Genomic DNA, 22,308 nt, shown 5'->3' on the forward strand with positions numbered 1-22,308 from the left:
TTACTCGTCAAAATATAATTACAGATGTTTTGACTAGGCTAGATGACGTTGCAGATATCAGTAATAGAATATCTAGTATGCCTAATAAATGTCCAAAGGCCCTCTCAGAGGTGTATTCAACACCAGCTTGGCTACAGGCTACCTTGGTCGTGTCACGTGGTTCGCATCATGGTCGTCGTCATGACAGTTCACTCTCGTAAATTGACGTAACTGTCGTGTAGTTTATCTCTGTGCCGTGATAGCGGAACCTTTACAATGTTGAGCTCCGGTTTACTTACTGTCAAGAAACTCGGATATTTACTAAGAGTCGCGACGTGATTGGAGAAGACTGTTCAAATTCAAGGTATGGATTTACGTTTCAGCTAGTTGGTTAGCAGCATAACATTGAACGTAAGCTAACGTGACTTGTCAATGGAGCTGGTTTCACGTCCCCAGATGTAGTCTGGACTAGTTCGTGTTATCCTTCGTACTGCAAACATCAGTAGAAAGGTGGTTTTCCGCGTCAATAAGAAATAAGAATAATAGAAATGCGCCGTTAGTGCCTTGTTTTTTGTAGATCTACAGTCACGAGGCATATGGTAACTTAATGGCAAAATCAACAGTTTGTTTGATCATGTTTTGAACGCTACTATGCTGTAAAAGAGGTAACGTGCAATCACCCAAAGACATCTCTGAACGAAAGTACTGTGGGGATCTTTAAACCCTTAATCCTGAACATCTTGCGTTAGGTTGAACACATGTATTGACCTAGTTCCAGCAACTGACCAAAGTTCATGAAACGGACTCATGAGCACTACCGACGTGACTGTGGACAACAGCTGTGGAAACTGAAGTGACTGATTTCTGCTTACAGCTTGGGGCAGGTGTATGCGGAGTCTGATGATGGGCTTCTGGCAGCCAGTGACCAACCTTCGGGATTATGTATCCCAGAATCCTCCAGGAGTTACATTTTTCCTGTGTCTGTTGACTCTGGCCATCTCCTTTATCTGCCTCAGCTCTTACAGCTACAAACACACTCTGCCTAACCCGGACACAGCAACGGTAAAGACGCTTATTCAATGTGCTCAGTCCTTAAATAGACTACAAGTTCTTGCGTGCAAATAAAACATAATGACATGTGACTGCATGTGTCCTGAGCTGACACTGATGTGCAAATCATACTTTGTATTCCTCTTTTAGGACTGGAACCATCTCCTGTCCTCATTGTCTCAGTTCCAGCTGTGTGTGAAAGCCAACGGAAGTTCACCTGAGCGTGTGTTGCCGGTCCCCTCTGCTCTGATGGATAGAGACACTTCAGTTAACTCTACAAAGGCTCCCTCTCTCACCACTCTGCGTGTCAAGGTTCCTCTGGCTGTGACTACTGACTCAAACAGTGGCTCTCTGAAAGACCTTGCGTTACGCACTGCCTTGAGAGCCAGCCAATTACAACTTGGAGGTTGGTATTGGGGTGCATTGGTTTGGTTGTAAAATGAAGTATAGTGTTTGTATAATCCTTGATCAATTGTTTTGCTCCCCAGGCAAGGAGATTGTTAATGTGACTCTAGAGTTTTTGTCTGGAAATGATACCTACACCTGTCTCACCATAAGTGCTCCAGCGCACATCCTGCCCATGAGTCTGTAAGTTTGTTCAACTTCTTAAGTGTGTTTTTCTATTTCTAAGATTTCATAATTTAAATCATCAACTACTGAGCTACATAAACACAACATCTGTCAACTCATGAATCAGTATATCTTTTTTGTGTGTTTTTATGCATGTACCGTTTACCTAAATGAAGACTTCCGCCAGTGTGCCCCGTATTTGAGAAAAACCTTTCACCCATCCATGTGGAAGCGGGCAACCAGCGGCCTACAGCGTCACAAACCTGCTACAGTCTACACTCAATGGATGACCCGTCACTCACTGTCATGTTAACACAGGTACAGCACGTCACACATGCGCATAACATAACTAGCTCAGCCGTAAAACCAGCTTGTCATCCTGTCTGTCGTTCTCTGCTTTCATTCTTTAGGAGGAGCAGAGCGTTGCAGTGCGACATCTGTTGGAATTCAGTGTGTGTCTCCTCGGAGTTTGCTTGATACTCTGTGTAGCTGCTAGTTCGACCCATTCACTAATACGCCGCTACCACTGGAATGGAATGGATCCGCAAAATAAAGTAATTTCTTTTATCTCTTACTATGGTAAAGATTAGGCATTTGGATTGAACATCTAGATATATTGGCAGCATCTAGATATCTAAGTCCTTGCATATTTCTGCAAATACTGTTTTAACCTAACCTTAATGTTTTGTATTATTTACAGGAGCCCTTGATTGACACCTGAACATTTTTCATCCGCTGCGTCCTAAAGAAATCAGTTGGTGGTGGAGAGATGAGGGCGATTTGTTTCATTTCTTTTAATGGGGCACCCCACCCATTTTACATAAACACGTTTACACGTCATGAGGAGTAAGTACTACTCAGCCTAACGTCTTCTGTTGCTCTGGAGCTAGCTTGTTAAAGCCTGAGAAATGAACCCTGGGAATGTCATGAGGGTTATCTCCGCTTGGGTTTGAAGACTAGATATTTATGTAGCATCCAGCGAAATGAAAATATTTTAGCTTCTGCTGAATCAATTCTGAACATTTCTAATACGTCTCTCACAAGTTTCTCAACTTTATGAAAGTGCAATACTTAATCAGTGATGCATCCCTGTTATATTGGAATATTATACAACATTCAAGTGAGAAACATGATTGTGATAGAGGAGTTGTATATTAAGTAAATGGGCAATACAGGCCATTTGTATTGTTTGTTTAATAACAAAGAATTAATAGGACACTTAGAGTCTGTAAATTATTAGTGTTATGAACTGACATGTCATCTAGACTGTGTGAGTAACTCAGTCTGTCCAGGAGCTCAGAAACAGATAACTGGTCAAGAAGGTATCCTGCTTTCAAACATAATTTTCATTAATAGTAAAAATATATATAACAGGTTACAAATCTGACTGGGAAGTTAAGGAACTTTACATTGAGTGCGTTTTTACAAGTACCCAACACCTGTTTCATTTGTTGTTCTGCCAAATGAAGGAAAGCTATTAATGTAAGCCTTTAGGCTTGATCGATGCACACACAGTATTGGTTAGTATACACTTTTGCAGGGACTCATCTAAATTACAATGAAGTCAAAAACCTCACAAACTTGGCTACATTTTCTGAATGTCCCCTCTTGGGATCAATAAAGGTTTATGTTTTGTGGAGCTCAGGAGCAGCAATGGAATAGGGAGGAAATCTGAATTTTAATTTATGGTTTTAATGTTTCATTAATGTTGAGCATTTTTATTTAGGGATTTTTTTAATTATTTTTTTATTTAGGGAGGTATTGATTTCTTTTAAATGCAGTATGAATATCAACCAGCAGAGACTTACTTTGCTTTACATCTGTTAACGTGTGCCAGTTCATCTTTGTCAAAACGTCCTTATTGTGTAGAAATACACAGCAGAGACAATCCACTGCCAAATGTGTCTGTATTGTCAATTTTGATCAGTTGTCAAACACACAATAAACAAAATGTTCTCCTGTAAGTCAGTGTTTTAAAATGCATATACAAATTCACTTATGTTATGCCACTGAAGAGCCACAGACGGATATGTACCGGTATGTGCACTTGTCTACGTAACGAGGCGTCTCCTCCAATCGTCGTGACGAATCTCTACACGAGCCTTTCCTATTGGTTGATTATAGGAAAATAGAGGCGGGATTTCTGCAGACTAGAGGGAAACCAAGTGACCAACGTCGAAGTGGTCGGATTCTTCGAGGCCTGGCGGATTGTTTTATGTTTGGGAAAAGGAAACGTAACGATGCAAAGTATGTATTCTTCCTTGGACGGAGTATTACACTAGCGCGAACCCACTACAGAGTCTCCGGCATGTCAAACGGTCTGCAAAGTCTGTGAAAACGACTCGATAGGGGTGCTAACGTCAGCTAGGTTACATGTATCCACAGTGTGACGCTAGCTAGCTAGCTAGCGTTAGCTAATAAACACTTTAGAACACGCAAATGTCCGCTAGCTAATGTAACGTATGGTAGCCGAACATCAACCATTAGTATCAGTTGCTGCATAACGTCTGGGATGTTTTTAAAATCATATATCCAACATGATTAGGCCTAGACCAATAACTGCCTTCTGCATAAATACATAAACGTGAACGTCTTCATTGGTAATACTGTGACCTAATTGTGTTCCCAATCAGGCCTCCCACGTGGGAACCTTCATACTTATTAAGGTGTGGGTGTTAACTTGTCCCCTTTCACTTGATGTAAACAAACCGTCCACATCAACTGCTGTCAGATCGTGGCTATGGTGCCAATTAATGGAGTAAGTCACCTTCTAGGTAACGTTGAATGTACAAGATCTGTGATTCTTTTCCTCTTCAGGATGAACATTCTCGACTAGAGCTTGGTTGGAAAGGAAGAAAGCCATCAAAAGACCACGAAGGAAACTGGAAATAACTGTGTGTGGCCATGGCCTACTCTAACTACAGCAACCTGAGCAGGGCTCAGCTCACCTTTGAGTACCTGCACACAAATTCGTAAGTACCTGCTTGCTTCACGTGCTTATGAACTTGGTACTACACATACTTGTGACAGCAAATATTACACACACACACAACAAACTAGACAGATACGAACTCAAATTCACCAGCTCATCCATGTGATTTTATTTTTTTGCAACGCGCTCAAATGGCTGAAAGCTTTACAACTGATCAATGTCCAACAACGTTATTGTTGTTGAGATACGCCCTACCTTCTCACTATGAAGATCCCTTAACCCAACCTAAGAGGGCACGTGAATAGATGAACGGGTTAAATCAGTTTGATCCTGATCATCTGCTCAAAAAAGAGGAGAATATGCTCTTAATTAATTATGTCAGTTTGCACTGAATACAACCTTTTTTATTCATTCATGTATTTCAGGGTTGCCTGCTATATTTCATCTGTATATGTTTTGTCTTACACATATCCTACTGTAGCATGACACCTACCAAACCTAACTTATTCAGCACAGTAATCACGCACACTTGTTTGTGGTCATTGCAACACAGTTGTACATACTGTGCGCACCGCTATGTGGTTGTGCATGCAGCTCTGTTTTCGGAAAAAAATAATACTTTTTGCGTCAGCTTTTGGAAGCCGTGATGCTTCTTTCCCTTTCTCCAGCCACGGCCATAAAAGCCAGAGGCCAAGGTTTTCCAGGAAAGTGCTTAGCTTGTGACATCTTCTTTTTCCCCAAGTGGACCTTTGACATGGAAAACTGCTTGCCTGCTTAAAGCAGCAAAGTTAGACTGCTGCTTGGACGGTATGTTGACCGTTGTTGCTTCCAGAGCTCATGTCGTCTGAGCTAGCTTTGTCAGGTTTATATCTTCATTTCTAGAGCTGCCGTCATCAAAAGCCTCCAATATTAGTTCATCTCAGAAAGCATTACATTTTGCGTTATGGCTTTCAATTCACCACTATATATGTGTCTGATATATTGGGACTTTTAAATGTGATGGGATCATGTACGTGGTTGTCGGTGGTTTGTCTGACACTTAATTCATTAGAAGTGACAATCCGCTGTTCTGTTAGCATTGACACATATCTCTCAATAGACTTGAGGAAATACAAGTTGTGTAACTGAATAACAATCCCACGCAGAATATTAATGTGAGGATCCGATGCTGGCAACTAGTATCTCCTCTAATCCCCTTTCTCTGATCAGCTTGCCCCGTTAACTCAAGTTAAACTCTTCTTTAACATTCAAGTATATTGACTAAATTAAATGAGTGGTCTACTTTCAGGACAACCCACGAGTTCTTATTTGGAGCCTTGGCGGAGCTTGTGGACAATTCCAGGTACTCGTAATGATTTGCATCAGGGCATATAACTGATGAAAGCTTCATCGTTAGCCTGATGTCTTTCTCGTTGTCTCACACTTGGTTTATTTCTTTTCACAGAGATGCCAATGCCACACGAATAGACATCCACACAGGTACACCTCAGAATAACTTTCCCAATTTCACCCAATAAAGCATTCCTTTGTTTCTCCTAACATGTCTTCTTCACCTTCCTGCTTTGCTCACAGAAAAAAGGCCAGAGCTGCGGGGCGGCTACATGCTCTGTTTTCTGGATGATGGCATTGGAATGGACCCTAGTAAGTGCTCCTTTATTAAATCACTTGAAGCTAGTTTTTAGTTATTTTTAGTTCATGATTAAACTTTGTTGTAGTGTGTGAAACATGATGATGACCATCTTTCTGTTACTAGATGAGTCAACGCACGTGATTCAGTTTGGAAAGTCAAACAAGCGGTCCCCTGAGTCCACTCAGATCGGCCAGTATGGAAATGGACTGAAATCGTAAGACCCTCAGCTAACTTGTGTATGACATTGGGCATTTTGTGCACTAGTGTTTGAATCATTTTTCACCATCAAAAATGTGTTTGTTTTTCACAGCGGCTCCATGCGTATCGGGAAAGACTTCATCTTGTTCACAAAAAAGGGCAACACGCTCACTTGCCTTTTCATGTCAAGGACTTTCCACGAAGAGGAGGGACTGGATGAGGTCAGAGTCAAAAGCTGGTTGTTAGGGATGTTTAAAAGTAACTTGATTACTAATTGTGCCTAATTGATATTGTGGAGGGTTTTTTTAAACTCATTTTTACTATGTTTGACTTCTCAAAGAACTCTAAACGTGTGTACTAAAGGATTTTGATCCTCTCTCCTCAGGTGATCGTGCCCCTTCCCTCCTGGGATCTGAGAACCAGGGAGCCCCTGACCTCTGACCCAGAGAAGTACGCCATCGAGACAGAGCTGATCTTCAAATACTCGCCTTTTAAAAATGAACAGCAGCTGATGGAGCAGTTCAACAAAATAGAAAGTAGCAGTGGTAAGCATATGAATGTTTGTCTCCGTGTGAAAAGATTCATTTTGCAGCGGCAATAAAGGTTCATAGACACTACTTTAAAACATACAGATCGCTCTAAAAACTGTCTCCTGGAAATGATTGTTTTTAATATATTGTAATCTTTATGTTTTGGGTCGTTCGTCCATCCATCCGTACCATTCCTGTGAACACGATATCTCAGGAACCTTTTAAGGGAATTTCTTCAAAGTTTGCACCAATGTGCTGTTGGGCTGCGGTGGAATAGTCCTTTTTGCTGAAGAAGGTTCCTATCGGAGTGAAATGACTCGGAAGTATCTAAGTGGCCACCGTGATAAGAGCTGTTTGAATTCTCTAAATGTGAAGGAAAGGTGCTTCAATGCTTCCTTTATTAGCTCCTTTAGCATAGGAAGCACTGGACCTTCCTTTACGAAAGGAAAGTAGATAATTCCGCCCCACAATTCCTTACGGCGGCAACATTTAAAGTGACGCACCATTCGGCCGTCCATGAAAACAAACGATATGTTTATCTTACACAAGTTTAACAAATATACTCAAACAGTCATAAAGTAATAGGATTCATGTTGATGAATATGAATAGACAGTAACAATCCTTACGTTTCATTTCATACGTATTTATTTACTTCGAACATGTAAAAAAGAAATGAAATGAACAGTAAATATAGCAAACTGTCAATGAACAAATTCTCATTCTCAATAACAAGAAGCATCCGGTTTCTCTCCCTCACACACCATGAGTGAAGCAGCTTCACAAAAGAAGCTCTTTATAGAGCCTGCATGCAAAGAGAGGAATAGATTTCATGGGCTCATGTTTTACTCGCGCTGTGTGTAGTCCTTCTTCGTTGTAATTTGGCCGTGGCGGACCTACCTCTGTGACATCCGCCGTCGCATCACAATGACGTAGCTTATTGAAAGTGGAGTCGGATTTTCCAAACAACACGGTTGTCTTTTCCTAACTCCTCATAAATTCTCCTTCACATCTTTCCTTGACCCCATGATGTTTTCCATAGAGGTCAAGGAGAAGTGGTTAGGAAGAAACGTTAGGAGATCATTTTTGGACTTTTCGACCGTAGCCTTGGACTTAAAGATAAAAGATTAGAATTTGGTGGTCAAAGGTCACTGGGACCTCACAAAACACAATTTCAGCCATAAATCAATTCATATGTAGATAATTTCAATTTCACACAAATCTTTAATAGAATAAAACGATGAAGTGATGACATTTATTTACAGACATGGATGTAAACCACCTTCTAGTTACTGTTTAGTTTCAGGATGACATGATTGATAATGATTGCTTTTGTGTTGTTTTATTAAAAGGCACTCTTGTGGTCATCTATAATCTGAAGCTGATGGACAACAGAGAACCAGAGCTGGATGTAGACACGGATCACCAGGACATACTGATGGCCGGGACACCTGTTGAAGGAGTGTGAGTGACTCCATTAAACCATGTGATCACTATCCCTCGGTGGAAGGTTGTTGATTGCATTGATCGGTCATTTGATTGTTGATGGCTGTGCCCTTTCCTCTCTCATAGGAAGCCAGAGAAGCGGTCGTTCAGGGCGTACGCTGCTGTTCTGTACATCGACCCACGCATGAGGATTTTTATCCAGGGACATAAAGTCAGGACCAAGAGACTGTCCTGCTGTTTATATAAACCACGGTAATGTGATTACTCATTTATACTGTGTCTGTAACTAGTGTAGTCCAGTGACAATGCTTTGATTAGCATACTTGTTTTGTTAATAGGGTTTATAAATACACGTCAACTCGCTTCAAAACCCGTGCTGAGCAGGAAGTGAAGAAAGCAGATCACCTTGCTAAGATTGGTGAGTCAGTGGGGAAATGGGTGTTTCCATTTTGCTTTTGTGTTGTGACTCCCTCGTGCTCATCAGCAACAATTTGCTTGTTTATTTCAGCGGAAGAGAAAGCCAGAGAGGCGGAGAGTAAGCAAATAGCTTTGGAGGCCAGATTAGGAGATGACCTGTCAAAAGATTCACGGGTACGACTTATTGTTTTAATTTTTCAAATGCAAATATAGTTTTGTCTACGTAAACAAGCTTCTGATCTGAAACAGTCTACTTTAATTTAAGGTTGTTATAGAGTCTGAACTGACTCTCCCTCCGCCCTCTCTTCCTCTAGGCAATTCTGAGAAAGGTTCAAGATTCAGCCATGATGCTTCGGCGGGATTGTGACATGAAGAAAAGGATTCTCGAAGCCAAACAGAAGTATGATCGTCAACATTGTAAAACATTATTTCTCCTATTCATGGTTTTTACAAACAGTTAAAGTACAGCTTTTGTTTCAACACAATGGAACTAATATAGAATAGTAACTTGAAAACACAACACAATCGCTTTGTTTTGCTGGGCTTTGTATATATCCTGTCAGTCTCCAACACTTTCTTGTTCCTCAGAGCATTAAAGGAGCCAAAGGAGTTGAATTTTATATTCGGAGTGAACATAGGACAGAGGGACCTGGACGGGATGTTTGTGTACAACTGTTCTCGTCTCATCAAGATGTACGAGAAAACAGGGCCCCAGCTGGAGGGAGGCATGTGAGTAAAATGAACATAGAGATTGGAAGGTGATAGTGTTTGAATGATTAAGGGAAATATTTTACAGTTATATGATTTGTGTTTCAGGGCCTGTGGAGGTGTGGTTGGAGTAGTGGATGTCCCATATTTAATTCTAGAGCCTACTCACAACAAACAGGACTTTGCAGATGCTAAGGAGTATCGACATTTACTGAAATCCATGGGGGAACATTTAGCTCAGTACTGGAAGGACTCCAACATTGGTGAGTTTCTCTGAATTGCTGTATTTCCATTTGTCGCACGTTTTTAGTAAAATTATCAAGAGATTTACATCAATCTGTTACACTTGCGGTAAAAAGTTTTAAGTTGAAACTATTCTCATAAAACCATAAAAAGGTCAGTAAAGATATAATTAAATAATGTGACAGCATATTTAAAGTGGTTGAAAGACAAAGCCTCGTCCTGGTTGCATTACACTGCCCTCCCAATCTCCCTCCAGTGTGCACACACTTGCAAAGCTGCAGTAAGAAACTATGAGGGAAGTGCTCACCTCAAAAATGGCCACTTTAAACATTCGCATGAATAACTTTTTATTTTAATGGATGCCGTATTGCTGTATGAAATGCTAAGAGTGTGTGTGTGTGTGTGTGTGTGTGTGTGTGTGTTGCAGCTCAGAAAGGCATAGTGAAGTTCTGGGATGAGTTTGGATATCTGTCTGCCAGCTGGTCTGCACCGCCGTCATCCGAGTCGAGATACAAGAGACGTCGTGGCATGGAGATCCCACTAACTATCCAGTGTGGTGAGTTACAGATCCAGACACACACAAAACACACAAACTGTATCTCGACAAACTGACTTACGTTGACTCTCTCAATCTGCAATGTATTTTCAGATAAGTGTTTAAAGTGGAGAACGCTGCCATTCCAGATGGATGCGGTGGACAAACGCTACCCAGACAGTTGGGTGTGTCTCATGAACCCTGACAGCTCCCAGGACAGGTACACACTGAATTCTATTTTTTAGGTATAAGTCTTTAAAGATTCACACTATGGTATTAGTTTTATTATTTGTGTAACATATGTACTGAATGCCGATGTAGTGTACCTACATGCTATATATAGTGTGTATTTTGTGTTTTAGGTGTGACGCTTCTGAGCAGAAACAAAATGTGCCGTGTGGTGTTCTGAAGAAAGACAAGCAGACAGCTGACGACAAGCAGAAAGAACTGGCAGAGAAGATCAAACAGCAGCAGGGGAAACTAGATGCCTTGCAGGTACCTCATCCTCCGCTCTCTCTTTCTGTCGCTGTCTCATGTGTACATGGCACACGACGAATTGTATTTTCTCTCATCAGAAAACCAGCACCGTCAAATCGGCAGCAGATGTGAAGAAGCTACCACTAGATGTCAGCATGAAACCAACAGAGAGCTCCTCTCAGGTAAAACTTCCCCATGCTGTGCTTCTTGTGCTGTAAATACTCCTGTCTGATTATTCTCAGTTGCTGTTTAGCTCTTAAACTTATTTTATTGTTGATGCTGGTAATATCCCTAGAAACATGAGCATTAACAGGAAAGTTCTTGCTGGTAATAAAATGCAGGTGAAAACAGAAGTGATTTACTTCTATTTTACGACTTTGGAAACATTGTTTCCTGTTTTATTTTGTCTACTTGTAAAAAGGCCAACCTCAAAAGAAGTGAAAGGGAATCACCGCTAATTTCACAGATTTTACAAAAGAATAAAGAAATAAAAAGGTTTATATGACCTGTAACCTGCTGGCCAATATTTGATTGTGCTGTGAAAGCTATTCAATACAGATAAAGTAGCGCCTGTACTTGTTGACCAGCTACTGATTGTGTTCATGTTCATGTTCACGTGTTCAATGACGTGGTGATCTTGTTTTCCATTCTTTATCTCACTCAAATGTTTATCTGTTGTGTGTTTCACATGTCGTTGGTTCAGGCAAGTAGGTCTTCTGAAAGGTCCATCACACGCCCCCGCTCCCCACCGCTCCCAGCTCTCCTAAAAAGCACCCCTCCATCTCGTGCAGCTTCTCAGCGCCCTACACGAACACCTGTCGCTCCGCCGCCACCCAAAGTCGAACCACCCAGGTCCAGAGGTGCAGCAAAGCCTTGTCCACCTGCAGCAAAGCCTGTTCCCAAAGCTACAGCCAAAACACCCCCACCCAGCCGCAGCTCTCGGGTAAGCTACAGGTTTTAGGAAATTCTTCACTCATACGAAAAAGTACCAATGGAAGGCTTTGTTGGTGAAAGTGTTTAATAGGCTGCATGTACAAGATAGTGTGACGATAGTGACGTAGTGATTTCTGTCTCCTGACATAGACACCTGCCAAAGCATCACCGGCCAAACCAGCTGGACAACGCAAGAGAATCATAGACCAGGACGACAGCGAGGAGGAAGAGGAGGAGGAGCAGGAGGAAGAGGAAATAGAAGAAGATGCCGAGGAGGAGGAGGAGGAGGAGAGTGATGAGGAAGAACCACAGACAAAGAAATCCAAGATGGCCGCAGCAGCTGGTAACCGTGGGAAAGTGATCGATAAGGCCTTACCTGCCAAACGTGGCAAGTTGGACGAGGTAAACACAGAATTCACAGAATTAGAGTAAACTTTCCTTGGCATCCGGTCAGAGAGATTGTAGCTCAAATGTTTAATGGTACAACTTAAAAATGTCAATACTGCAAAACGTACATATGTATTAGTGGTGCAACGCGTCATAAAACTCGTGGTTTGGATCGGATCACGGATCAGATCAGCACACAAAAAAGGAGTAAATATAACTTTTAGAGATCCCTCATCACGTTGCAGCCGATACTAATGGATCATCATTGATGATCTACATTGATCTAATTTACCTTCGCCCAATACTCATTTTCACTGAACAGAGCCTGAACGCATCACAATGTAACCGAACCTTAGCAGAGATCGACGACTAGAAAAGCGTAAATGCCGATGTCCTGACATCGGCGGATAACGATCAGTAAAACTTTATTTCACACTGTGATGTTTAACACATCATCATTAACCCACTAATATGTATAGAATAAAATGACAGCATTAGCAATGCTGCATAAACCATTCAAGTGTTCACCGTAATCTTGTGAGTCAGCCTGTGTGTGTGTGTGTGTGTGTGTGTGTGTGTGTGTGTGTGTGTGTGTGTGTGTGTGTGTGTGTGTGTGTGTGTGTGTGTGTGTGTGTGTGTGTGTGTGTCAGTGCTGCTGCTGTGTCTTTTCTGCTGCTTGTTGCCTCCTCTTGTTAACACCTCCCTTCTAGGGAGTAAATGAAGGGGACAAGATGAAATGAGCTGAACAGTTGTTTGTTTACAGCACCATAAAAGTCTTCATCCATTACAGATGAAATGTCTCATCCCAAACCTAACTCCAATAGTTACTCAGGAATAAAAAGGTTATGAATCTTTTCATCAGGAGACTTTGAACTAGACTGCAGCGAGCACAGTTTGATTAGATTCCTACAGTAATTGGGTGGCTGGCGAGATGGTGACACTGAATTTAGTGTCCGGTTCATATATTGAGGAAGAGGATGAAGTGCAGGCATTCCAGGTTGGCTCAGTAGGCTACTGAACCTCCAATCAGAGCCCCTCTGCTCTTGACCTTGCAGGTTAAGACCCAGAAGAAAGGAGTTCCTACTCTTATAAGGCAGACACCAGCTACACCGACCTCTCTCCCTAAATCCAGTCCCATGCAAAAGCATGGGACTAAAGCAAAGGTAGCTTCACTCAGTCCCTCTCTCTACTACCTTTAAATAGATAGCTGGGCTGCATCTTCTATCACAACCTCTAACAATCACGATAATTGAACCTTTTATCTAATCTGGGTGTACTGTCAGATTATATTCTTTCTTCTAACAATCTTCTCTTGAAACTAAAGTTTTCGTATTCTTCTAACAGCTGCAATCAAGCATGACAATCCCTCCCAATGCCTGAGATCACATTGGGACTTTCACTTCTTTCATTAACAGGGTGGCAAATCATTTCTTTTTCCAGTAAATGGTGTTTCTCTCACTGCAGTGGGAGTTATGATTGTTTTGTCTTTGCAGGCATCTGAGAAGTCTCCTCAGGAGGATACAGAGAACGACACTAAGAATCCTCAGAAAGGTGAGATGATGGACTGCTCTAACATGTATCACACATACAGCTGGAAATCAAAAGCTCTAATATAATAATTTCTACCCTTTTTTTTTTTGTATTTTTTTCCCCACAGATAAGGGTCTGCTGGTTGAAGTACGCGTCAACAAGGAGTGGTACACAGGCAAAGTCATTGCTGTTGAGGCGAATAAACAGAGCGTTCGCTGGAAAGTGAAGTTTGACTATGTGCCTAGATCCACCCCTAAAGACAGATGGTACGATTCTTGGTCTGTTTCGCTGCATTCGGGGCACATTTTGTTGACTTCGTCCAGATAATTAATATCCTATAATTGTGTTTGTGAAGGGTGTTCAAGGGTAGTGAAGAAGTCCGGTTGATGCGGCCGCCATCTCCAATCTCTCAGACACCTGACACCCAGCAGGAGACGGAGAAGGGTCCAGCACCCATGGAGCCCGACACTACTCAACCAGGAACCAGTCGAGAGGTGACCGATAGTCTCGTCACCATGTTGAGGTGAGCTGATGACGATGAACCGGTGTTGTTGATACACTGTTTAAATTATGACGGCCAGGGCACATTGTTGCATAATGCTGTGGGGTGTTCACTGTGCAATTTGTGCTTCCAGGACAATGTTGGGTTACTTTTTCCCTCCTGCTTTTCAAATCCCAAAGGATGATGTTAACAGCATGACGGCTGAGGAGTTGGTGGCCTTTCCTTTGGTGAGATAAATAATATATGGTTCAATAGACTGATCCTCAGGTTAGAATAGAAAACTAAGACGACAAACAACCAAAAAACACTTGTGACGAAGGTCTAGAAGGCCAAAACTTTAGTATAATCAATAAATTGAGATGCTGAGCGTTGAAGACGTTGAAAGCAATACAATGATTAGAGAATGGACGACTGTATCTGCCGGGAACTTGATTGTGTCCAGCAATACCACACAGTGGAATGTCTAGTAAACTGTTGTGTTGTTCAGAGTATTGAGTGCCAGTGTATTGTGTTTTTCCTTCTCCTTTTTAGCGAGAGTATTTCCATCAGTATGAATCAGGTCTCCAGTCTTTGTGTAACTCGTACCAGAGCAGAGCTGATGCCAGGGCCAAAGCTGTGGAAGAGAAGAGCAACAGCAATGAGGTGAAACTGAAGGAGGCAGACGAGAAACTACAGAAACTACGAACAAACATTGTCGCACTCCTACAAAAAGTACAAGAGGTTCGATTGCTTTATCTGTACTCATTGATGGTCCAAGACACAGGACACCACAGACAAAATATTACCCATCCCTCTTACCTGTCTATTAGATGGACTCTTTGTTATAGAATCGTCCTTGTTTGCAGTAAGTCATGTTGCTTTTTTCCACTTTTAGGACATTGACATCAACACAGATGACGAGCTTGACGCATACATAGAGGACCTCCTTACCAAGGGTGATTAAAGAAGGCCGAGAAGAGAGAAGAGTACGTGCACATAAAACAGACTGGCAGTTTTCATTCCAGCCATCATTTGTTGACGGCTCCCAAAGGACTCATTTTTATGTGCAGAGTTGGATGTTTAATCAGAATGTCATGGGTATGATTTTTGATTTTGATCTTTCCAGCGTTTAATCGGCACTAGTGCGCTCTTTGAGTTTTGCCAGGATCTCTGGTGTTTCTACATTGTTGGGTAGCTGCTGGGTTTTCTCATTAGTTCTGTTTATACACCTGCTTATATATGTTAATCTATGTTTAAGACATCCTATCCTGCTTGACCTTTTTAAATACTTTGTGTAGGTCCATTTATATAGTCAGCTGACGCTGTGACAAACTGCAGGCTACATTTGTTCCCCTGTTTTGGTCCATTGTCTGGTGAGAATTGGACACACCAAGCGACTGGGCTGTGCTCTGCATTGCAGCCTGTACTAAAACATTAACTTTTATTTTTATACACTAAAAACGCATCAGTGTTAACTATTACCTTCCTCCATCCTGGTCTGAGGAGCAAACCAGGTTCATATTTTACGGTTGGGTGGTGTGCCACGCCCACAAACGAGAACTACTTACTGGGTTTTATCAGTATGATTATTCCCACATATCCCTCCTGCATTTAAGATATGACTGGTTTGTGTTTATTTTTCAAAGAAAAAAAAATCTCATTCAGATGCAAAAGTTGTGTGTTCATAATTATTCAGTGCCTGTGTCCTTCCTTTTGAACAGATTTTTAACATGTCATGGAAATGTTTTATTAAACGGTGCATGCGTTCAGTCTGTTTGTTCTGATTAGAGCAAAGGATTCTGTATTTTTGACAAATCTTTACTTGGAACAATAAAACAGGTTCAGCAACACTTTTTGATGAATGTGTCATGTGTACGCTAAACAACAAAATATTGGTTGTGGGAAATCTACGACATTTTAGATAGAACAGATTTTTTTTTTATGCTCAGATCTGAAAAACATAATTTTCGTTCAATGCAACAGTAATGTTTCTTTTATGAAAATTGTCGACAGTATATTGATTATCCAGAGTAATAGGCACACCACTTCTCTTGCATGAGATGAAAATGGTCAATGTTGTGAGCACTATAAACAAATTTCCATTTAACTAATTTATAAAGGCATAAATCTTAGAAAGACATCTTAAAAGCTGGGAGTAAAACTATCTCCATGTAACTTTAAGTTGCCAAGCTTTTTATGTTGTATGAGTGAACGGACCCATTTACAAGGAACGGGACTTTTATTTTGAAGGCAAGAGTTTGCAGCTGTGGTGAACGTAAACTGTGCTGGGCTATAACTTCAGGTAAAGTTGCAAACTGTAATCTTCTCTTACGTATAGAAAAGTTATACGTTTGACATGAGAATTCAATGTTGTTAAAGCTATTAGAAATGTAAACCGTCTGAAAGTGATTGTCAATCGTGTAGAAAACCGTTGACGCCAACTGTTGAGATCGTTGCAGAGCGGGTCATTTCAGGTTGCAGTGACGTATAACGTTCGCAGTTTGAAAAGAAATACGTTAACAGGTTGAGCTGCTCAGGCTGGCTACTTGTTACCTGTATTAACCATTAGACTACAATTAAATCAAACCATAAGAAATAACTGCATGAAATGACAGCAGAATGAACTTTGACCCTCTTCGGTGATACCCAGGTTAACTTACTTCTTAGCTCAGTTATGTTGTATTTAAATGTTGCATGGACATTATTAAAGCATGCGTACATGCTTGCCTACAAATAGTATAATTTACTTTTATGTGGTAAGAGTAGTTTTCATTTGAAATGGGCAATTGACCGGGCCTTTTCCGTTATCAAAGATAACGTTATCTAGAAGATTGATTATAGTGACGTTAGCGACATATTTTTAAAAACATTGCTGTCATGTGGACATTTCAGCACTTCTTTTTTTGAATAACGTTTGGCAAAATGCCAAAAATATGTCTTCACAAGAGTAAACAAGTCAATGGGTAAATGCACTCTGATCTCCCTAAAAACAAGTCATTACATCTCTTCACATGTGCTTCATCTTGTTTGTGACTCCCCACGAGTGCTTTGTAGGATTACTGACCGACTTCTAGGGTTGTAATAGTGTGAATAAAGTTCTGTCAATGGAAGAAATGGCTGTTTATGTTTGAAAATATTCTATTGTACATATAACCTACTTTGTGGGTGAACAAAACAATATTTATATAATATTTAGTAGGCCTATGTGTTTTTGGATTCTAGATAATCCTGTTAATTGCTCAATGAATGAAACCCAGTCATTCCTCTCTCCCGCACAGTTACTTCATGTGTCTGCTGTCGGACTGCAGGTCCTGAGCCATGTCTGTGTGCTCAGCCCTACTGACCCGCCATGTCGCTGGAGGCTGCTGCAGGGGGTTGTGTGGTGTTCCTCCACCGCTGGCCCACATCAGATTAGCCAGTGTAGCAGAGCCAGGCACTAGAGGAGCTGATGAAGAACAACTCTGGGATGCAGCGGGGTACCTGTCGTTCTCTAGAGCCAAAACAGGATCTTTCTTTCAGGAAAGACCAGTTCTGAAGAACCCATTTCTAGAGGATGCCTTGCTCAGAGGATACCTGAGGAGACACCTTCCCCAGGAGGTGAGGAGGGAGCACAGCTGCTCCATCAGCTGCTGATGGAAATAAACTACACATAAACTGAGGTCTTGTTCATAATCTGTGTAACTGTATGTGTTTTACGCTTCACAGGCAGCTTTATCCGACTTGCGTGCATTTGGAGAGCGTGTGGCAAATGAGGTGGACGTCTGGGGTCGAGAGTGTGAGGTTACTCCTCCACGGTTGGTCCACTTTGACCCCTGGGGTCGCCGAGTGGACCACATCGTGACCTCCCCTGCCTGGAAACGCATGAAAGACCTGTCAGCACAGGAAGGGCTGGTTGCCATTGGCTATGAGAGGTCATTTGGGGAGTGGAGGTCAGGAGACGGAGTTATACTAACTTTTACGGTTTCAGTCATATGTCATATTTTAGTTCAACAACACTTTTAGGAGTTTCTAATAGGATAGGTTGTTATAAAGGAGAAACTAAGTGTGTGTGTGTGTGTGTGTGTGTGTGTGTGTGTGTGTGTGTGTGTGTGTGTGTGTGTGTGTGTGTGTGTGTGTGTGTGTGTGTGTGTGTTTTCCAGTCGTGTGTATCAAATGAGCAAGTTGTACATCTTCTCTCCGTCCTCTGGTCTCTACACCTGTCCTCTGGCCATGACTGATGGAGCTGCTAAAGTCATCCAGGTGTGTCAGAAAACTAAAAAAAAGACTGAAATAACTAATTCATAAGTCATTTCCACAGCTGAACAAAGGACTGTTTGACTGTTGTTTTTATTAAAGCTTATTAACATAGTGTTTGATTATTTGGCTGTATATGTAAAGTCCATAGGTGTTTCATGGCCAGTGGACGAAGCCTACAGCCGTCTGACCACCCGTCATCCTGAGCATTTCTGGACATCTGGACAGTGGATGACTGAAAGACAGGGAGGATCTGATGTGGGTCAGTAGTGACGCTCCCAGTTGTCTTGCATTAACCAGTATCAACTTCAGCCAACAGATTAAAGATTACACATCATCAAACACCGTCTGTATTTGAAAGAGTTGTGAAAGTTGTTTAGGTGTCATAAAGAAAAACTTCAGAAATTCTTATTTATGTTCCAGTGATACTTAATTGTTGTTACTTTAATTATCTGTTGAGGGAATGTGATTAAATACTTAAATTAAATACAAGACTTGACTATTGCGTCATGAGTTGCCTCTCCCTGTCTTGCGTCCCCTCAGCCAGTGGCACAGAGACGGTGGCTGTTCCCCAGACAGACGGTTCGTACAAACTACACGGCTTCAAGTGGTTCACCTCTGCTACAGACGCAGACATGACTCTTACGCTGGCCAGAGTGCAGGACAGAAGCGGAGCAACCACACCGGTGCTGCAGACATCCGTTAACATCACTCCTCTTGAATGACTTACAACGTGATTTCATTGCACTGAGTGTGTGCTTGTCTCTCTCCCACAGGGCAGCAGGGGTTTGTCTTTGTTCTATGCAGAGGTGAGTAGAGATGAGGATGGCCAGCTGAAGGGTATAGAGGTTCAGAGACTGAAGGACAAGCTGGGCACAAGACAGATGCCAACTGCTGAGTTACTGCTGGACGGCCTGCCGGCACACAAGGTCAGTTACACATCATCGGTTATTGATGTATTTAAAAACTGTAGTTTCCATCTATGGTCTATGTAGATATGATTGATGCCTGTGAAGCCACACCGGGTCAGGCACGGCTCACTTTGTTTAAATACTAAAGCACGTTTTTTTCATGCTCCATTACAAATACTATTTATATTTGGAAATACAATACTACATAAGAAGGAAACTAGACACCATTGAAATGCCGTTTACTTGTGATTTAATCCTTCTATTGAGGCAATGCCAGCTGGTTTGTTTTGGCATTAAGTGAACGTTAATATCTTTTTTCCCTGTCTTCATTTACAGCTCTCAGAGAAAGGGAGGGGTGTGGCCTCCATAGCAAACATGCTGACCATAACCCGGATACACAACAGCGTCTCTGCAGCAGCTGCAATGAGAAGGTGGGATACTGCTCATACCACCGCACTGAATCCTGCACTCATTTCTGAAAACATGCTATAAATGAGCCGATTAATTATACGCGCGTTTGTGTGTGTTCACAGGGTGGTCCAGTTAGCTCGTGACTATGCCACTCGCCGCACTGCCTTTGGAAAGCTTCTCCAAGACCACCCGCTGCACATACAGACTCTCGCTAGGATGGAGGTGAGCTGGTGAGGGGATGAACAAATGACACAAACGCCACGCAAAGTTTCCCCTCGTGCCTCACTCATGCTTGCTTCTAAAATGGACAGGTGGAGACTCGTGGAGCTTTCCTTCTGGTGATGGATGTGTGCCGTCTGTTGGGCCGAGAAGAAAGCGGCCTGGCGACCCAGCATGACGCACACCTGCTGCGTTTGCTCACTCCTGTGGCCAAACTGTACACTGGGAAGCAGGTGACCAGCTTGTGCAAATGTGTCGGTAAACTCTCTGTTTTGATGGCAACCTCACTGTCTGCTGTGTTTTGTGTCAGGCGGTGGCTGTGGTGTCGGAGGGTTTGGAAAGCTTCGGTGGACAGGGCTACATTGAGGATACAGGGTTGCCTGCACTACTTCGGGATGCACAGGTAAGGTCAATACATGATGATCTACAGTGTCACACAGTTTTTGCAATTTTGAAGCTTACTCGTCTTTTTCTCTCTCAGGTTTTGAGTATATGGGAAGGAACCACAAATGTTCTGTCTCTGGACGTGCTGCGCTGTGTGGCTCGTAGCTCAGGAATGGTTCTTCACGCTTACTTCACCCATGCCAAGGTACAGAGTCAGGGAATAATCCTGTCAAACGACTTCAGTCACTGATCTGTGACAGAGTTGAACAGGAATGTGACATGCACTTGTTTTCTTCTCTTTGTAGTCCCTGCTTGCAGGTGCATCAGGTGTTTCCACATTGGCGCCGGCGGTGAAAGCAGTAGACGGTGCTCTCTCTGAACTGGAGGACTTTGTTCAGGTAGCAGCTACAAGAGCACCTGGCTACCTAGAACTAGCAGCCAGAGACCTGGCCTACAGCCTGGCTCGCATCTACACGGGTAGCTACCACGATCACACATACACTCTTCTCCGCCCATTTAGCTTTGTACTGCTGTAACATTATCAGACTCTAAATTAACAGTAAAAAGTCAATCAAAATGTAATCGATGGAGCAGAACCAGAAATGATTCCATTCATTCTTCTTTCCTTTCAAAACCACCTGGCGCCTACATTACCCACAAGGCAACTCCACCACTAACAGTTTGGTCACACATTTGGTTGCATTACGTTAGTAGCTGCTGATTTAGCCTCAAGCAGAGATGCGTCTGGTACACTCACTTCTTTCTAACTCCACTTGTAGTGTTCGGACTCAAGTGACATGACTTAAGGACATTTATAAGACTTCACACAGCTCCCCCCCAAAGCCACAAAAGGCTTTTTTCGTCTTCTTTTTTTTTACACACATGCACTAGTTCTCCCCACGCCCTGTAAACAGACTTTGACATGTAAAATTGGAGGAGTTCCCCTTTAACACTATGGATGTTTACAGGTGCCCTTCTCATTGACCATGCCTGTTGGGAGGGAGCCTCTTCATCTGACACCTATGCAGCGCTCAGGTAAAACTAAAACTAAAAATCAAAGTTACACTAACACTTCTTTCAGGTTAAAAAAAGAAAAAAAAGACAAACACAATTTTTATTTTCCTTTATCAGGTGGTGTGAACAGGACTTGTGCCCCGTGACGACTAAACAGGCGAGAGGCTGCTATGAGCTCAGCACAGCGCCACTTGATGCTGCACTTGTGTATGACCGGCCCGTCCAAGGCTGAAGCTTCACTCATAACTGATTAATCTCACCGTAGTGCTTTTGGCAGATCTAGGCACTGTATACCTCATTATATTTAATTTTGTAGATGACTTAGACCATGTTTTATAAAAAAGAACAAATGAAAACCACTTCTGTAAAAGCACAGAAATCAAACTGAAAAATGAGTATCTAATAAAATATAGTCCTGTCTAATGTGATTTTGGTATTTTTGATATTTACTTATATAAATGAAGTATCTGCAATATCTATTTTTGTCTAATTTACAGTTTATACAGTGTGAAGGTGATGAATTAAACATGGACCCAGACTTTTCACTTTCAAAGTCATAACTAATCCTGCAGTAATTACACTTTTAGGACAAGAGTAAGCGAAGATCAGCAAACCACAAATTAACTAGAGCACAGGTCAGAAGTAAGAGGAACAGGAGGGAGTTTTACATACAGTACATGATGCATTTTTTGCTATTGGAAAAATTGGATGTGTGATATTATTCTATAGAGAATAAGTCCATGAGAGTATCTTTTAGTAGTATCTATCAAAAAATATATGAACTTTGCAGTTTTACACAATTTATATATCAGCTAATTATTTAAAAAAGCACGATGATGAGCACTATGATTATTTATATTGTTAGTTCACTTTATTGTTGTATTGTGCCAAATTATATCTGAAATGAATTGTTGGGCAAAGCATGCCAACAATACTAAAAAGTGAAGTACAGCAGCATTTTTTGTAAATACATTAATAAAGAATTATACAATATTCACTCAAATGTTTTTGTTTATATCTTAAATTCCAGGATCCTCTTTGGGGTCTTGAGTTTACGAGGAGTCCGTGAATGCGGCGCGGGTTGGTTGGAAA

General features: G+C 41.8%; 3 protein-coding genes across 6 annotated transcripts; all 3 read left to right on the forward strand.

Annotated features, from left to right (window-relative positions):
• Positions 1 to 205: 205 nt before the first annotated feature.
• Positions 206 to 3,555, forward strand: LOC306696858 (transmembrane protein 248). Its single transcript, XM_079160576.1, has 7 exons — positions 206 to 343; positions 854 to 1,041; positions 1,180 to 1,435; positions 1,518 to 1,617; positions 1,776 to 1,917; positions 2,010 to 2,153; positions 2,300 to 3,555. The coding sequence occupies exons 2-7, from the start codon at positions 868 to 870 to the stop codon at positions 2,318 to 2,320; spliced, it is 837 nt and encodes a 278-aa protein (XP_079016702.1). The 5' UTR covers positions 206 to 343; positions 854 to 867; the 3' UTR covers positions 2,321 to 3,555.
• A 209-nt stretch (positions 3,556 to 3,764) lies between these two features.
• On the forward strand, positions 3,765 to 15,885 carry morc2 (MORC family CW-type zinc finger 2). 2 transcript variants are annotated; one of them, XM_079160455.1, is made up of 28 exons: positions 3,765 to 3,846; positions 4,417 to 4,571; positions 5,820 to 5,873; positions 5,976 to 6,010; positions 6,104 to 6,172; positions 6,285 to 6,375; positions 6,472 to 6,580; positions 6,745 to 6,904; positions 8,240 to 8,351; positions 8,460 to 8,585; positions 8,672 to 8,751; positions 8,842 to 8,924; positions 9,065 to 9,150; positions 9,339 to 9,479; positions 9,567 to 9,721; positions 10,129 to 10,257; positions 10,351 to 10,456; positions 10,599 to 10,731; positions 10,812 to 10,895; positions 11,417 to 11,656; positions 11,797 to 12,048; positions 13,089 to 13,196; positions 13,527 to 13,584; positions 13,691 to 13,829; positions 13,919 to 14,086; positions 14,199 to 14,292; positions 14,597 to 14,785; positions 14,940 to 15,885. In XM_079160455.1, exons 2-28 carry the CDS (start codon positions 4,504 to 4,506, stop codon positions 15,006 to 15,008), a joined length of 3,138 nt encoding a protein of 1,045 aa, XP_079016581.1. In that variant the 5' UTR covers positions 3,765 to 3,846; positions 4,417 to 4,503; the 3' UTR covers positions 15,009 to 15,885. The 2 variants fall into 2 exon arrangements, with proteins under 2 accessions (XP_079016581.1, XP_079016582.1); XM_079160456.1 differs by lacking the exon at positions 13,089 to 13,196.
• A 407-nt stretch (positions 15,886 to 16,292) lies between these two features.
• LOC306696855 (acyl-CoA dehydrogenase family member 11) lies at positions 16,293 to 22,128 on the forward strand. 3 transcript variants are annotated; one of them, XM_079160571.1, is made up of 15 exons: positions 16,293 to 16,346; positions 17,323 to 17,641; positions 17,750 to 17,973; positions 18,184 to 18,283; positions 18,422 to 18,539; positions 18,821 to 18,963; positions 19,054 to 19,206; positions 19,525 to 19,619; positions 19,722 to 19,821; positions 19,911 to 20,051; positions 20,129 to 20,221; positions 20,300 to 20,407; positions 20,508 to 20,679; positions 21,171 to 21,237; positions 21,334 to 22,128. In XM_079160571.1, the coding sequence occupies exons 2-15, from the start codon at positions 17,363 to 17,365 to the stop codon at positions 21,446 to 21,448; spliced, it is 1,908 nt and encodes a 635-aa protein (XP_079016697.1). In that variant the 5' UTR covers positions 16,293 to 16,346; positions 17,323 to 17,362; the 3' UTR covers positions 21,449 to 22,128. The 3 variants fall into 3 exon arrangements, with proteins under 3 accessions (XP_079016697.1, XP_079016699.1, XP_079016698.1); XM_079160573.1 differs by having other exon boundaries at positions 20,508 to 20,600; XM_079160572.1 differs by lacking the exon at positions 16,293 to 16,346 and adding an exon at positions 16,579 to 16,694.
• The last annotated feature ends 180 nt before the right edge of the window (positions 22,129 to 22,308 follow it).

This window comes from Pholis gunnellus, assembly GCF_910591455.1.
Source record: "Pholis gunnellus genome assembly, chromosome: 6".
NCBI classification, from domain to species: Eukaryota; Metazoa; Chordata; class Actinopteri; order Perciformes; family Pholidae; genus Pholis; species Pholis gunnellus.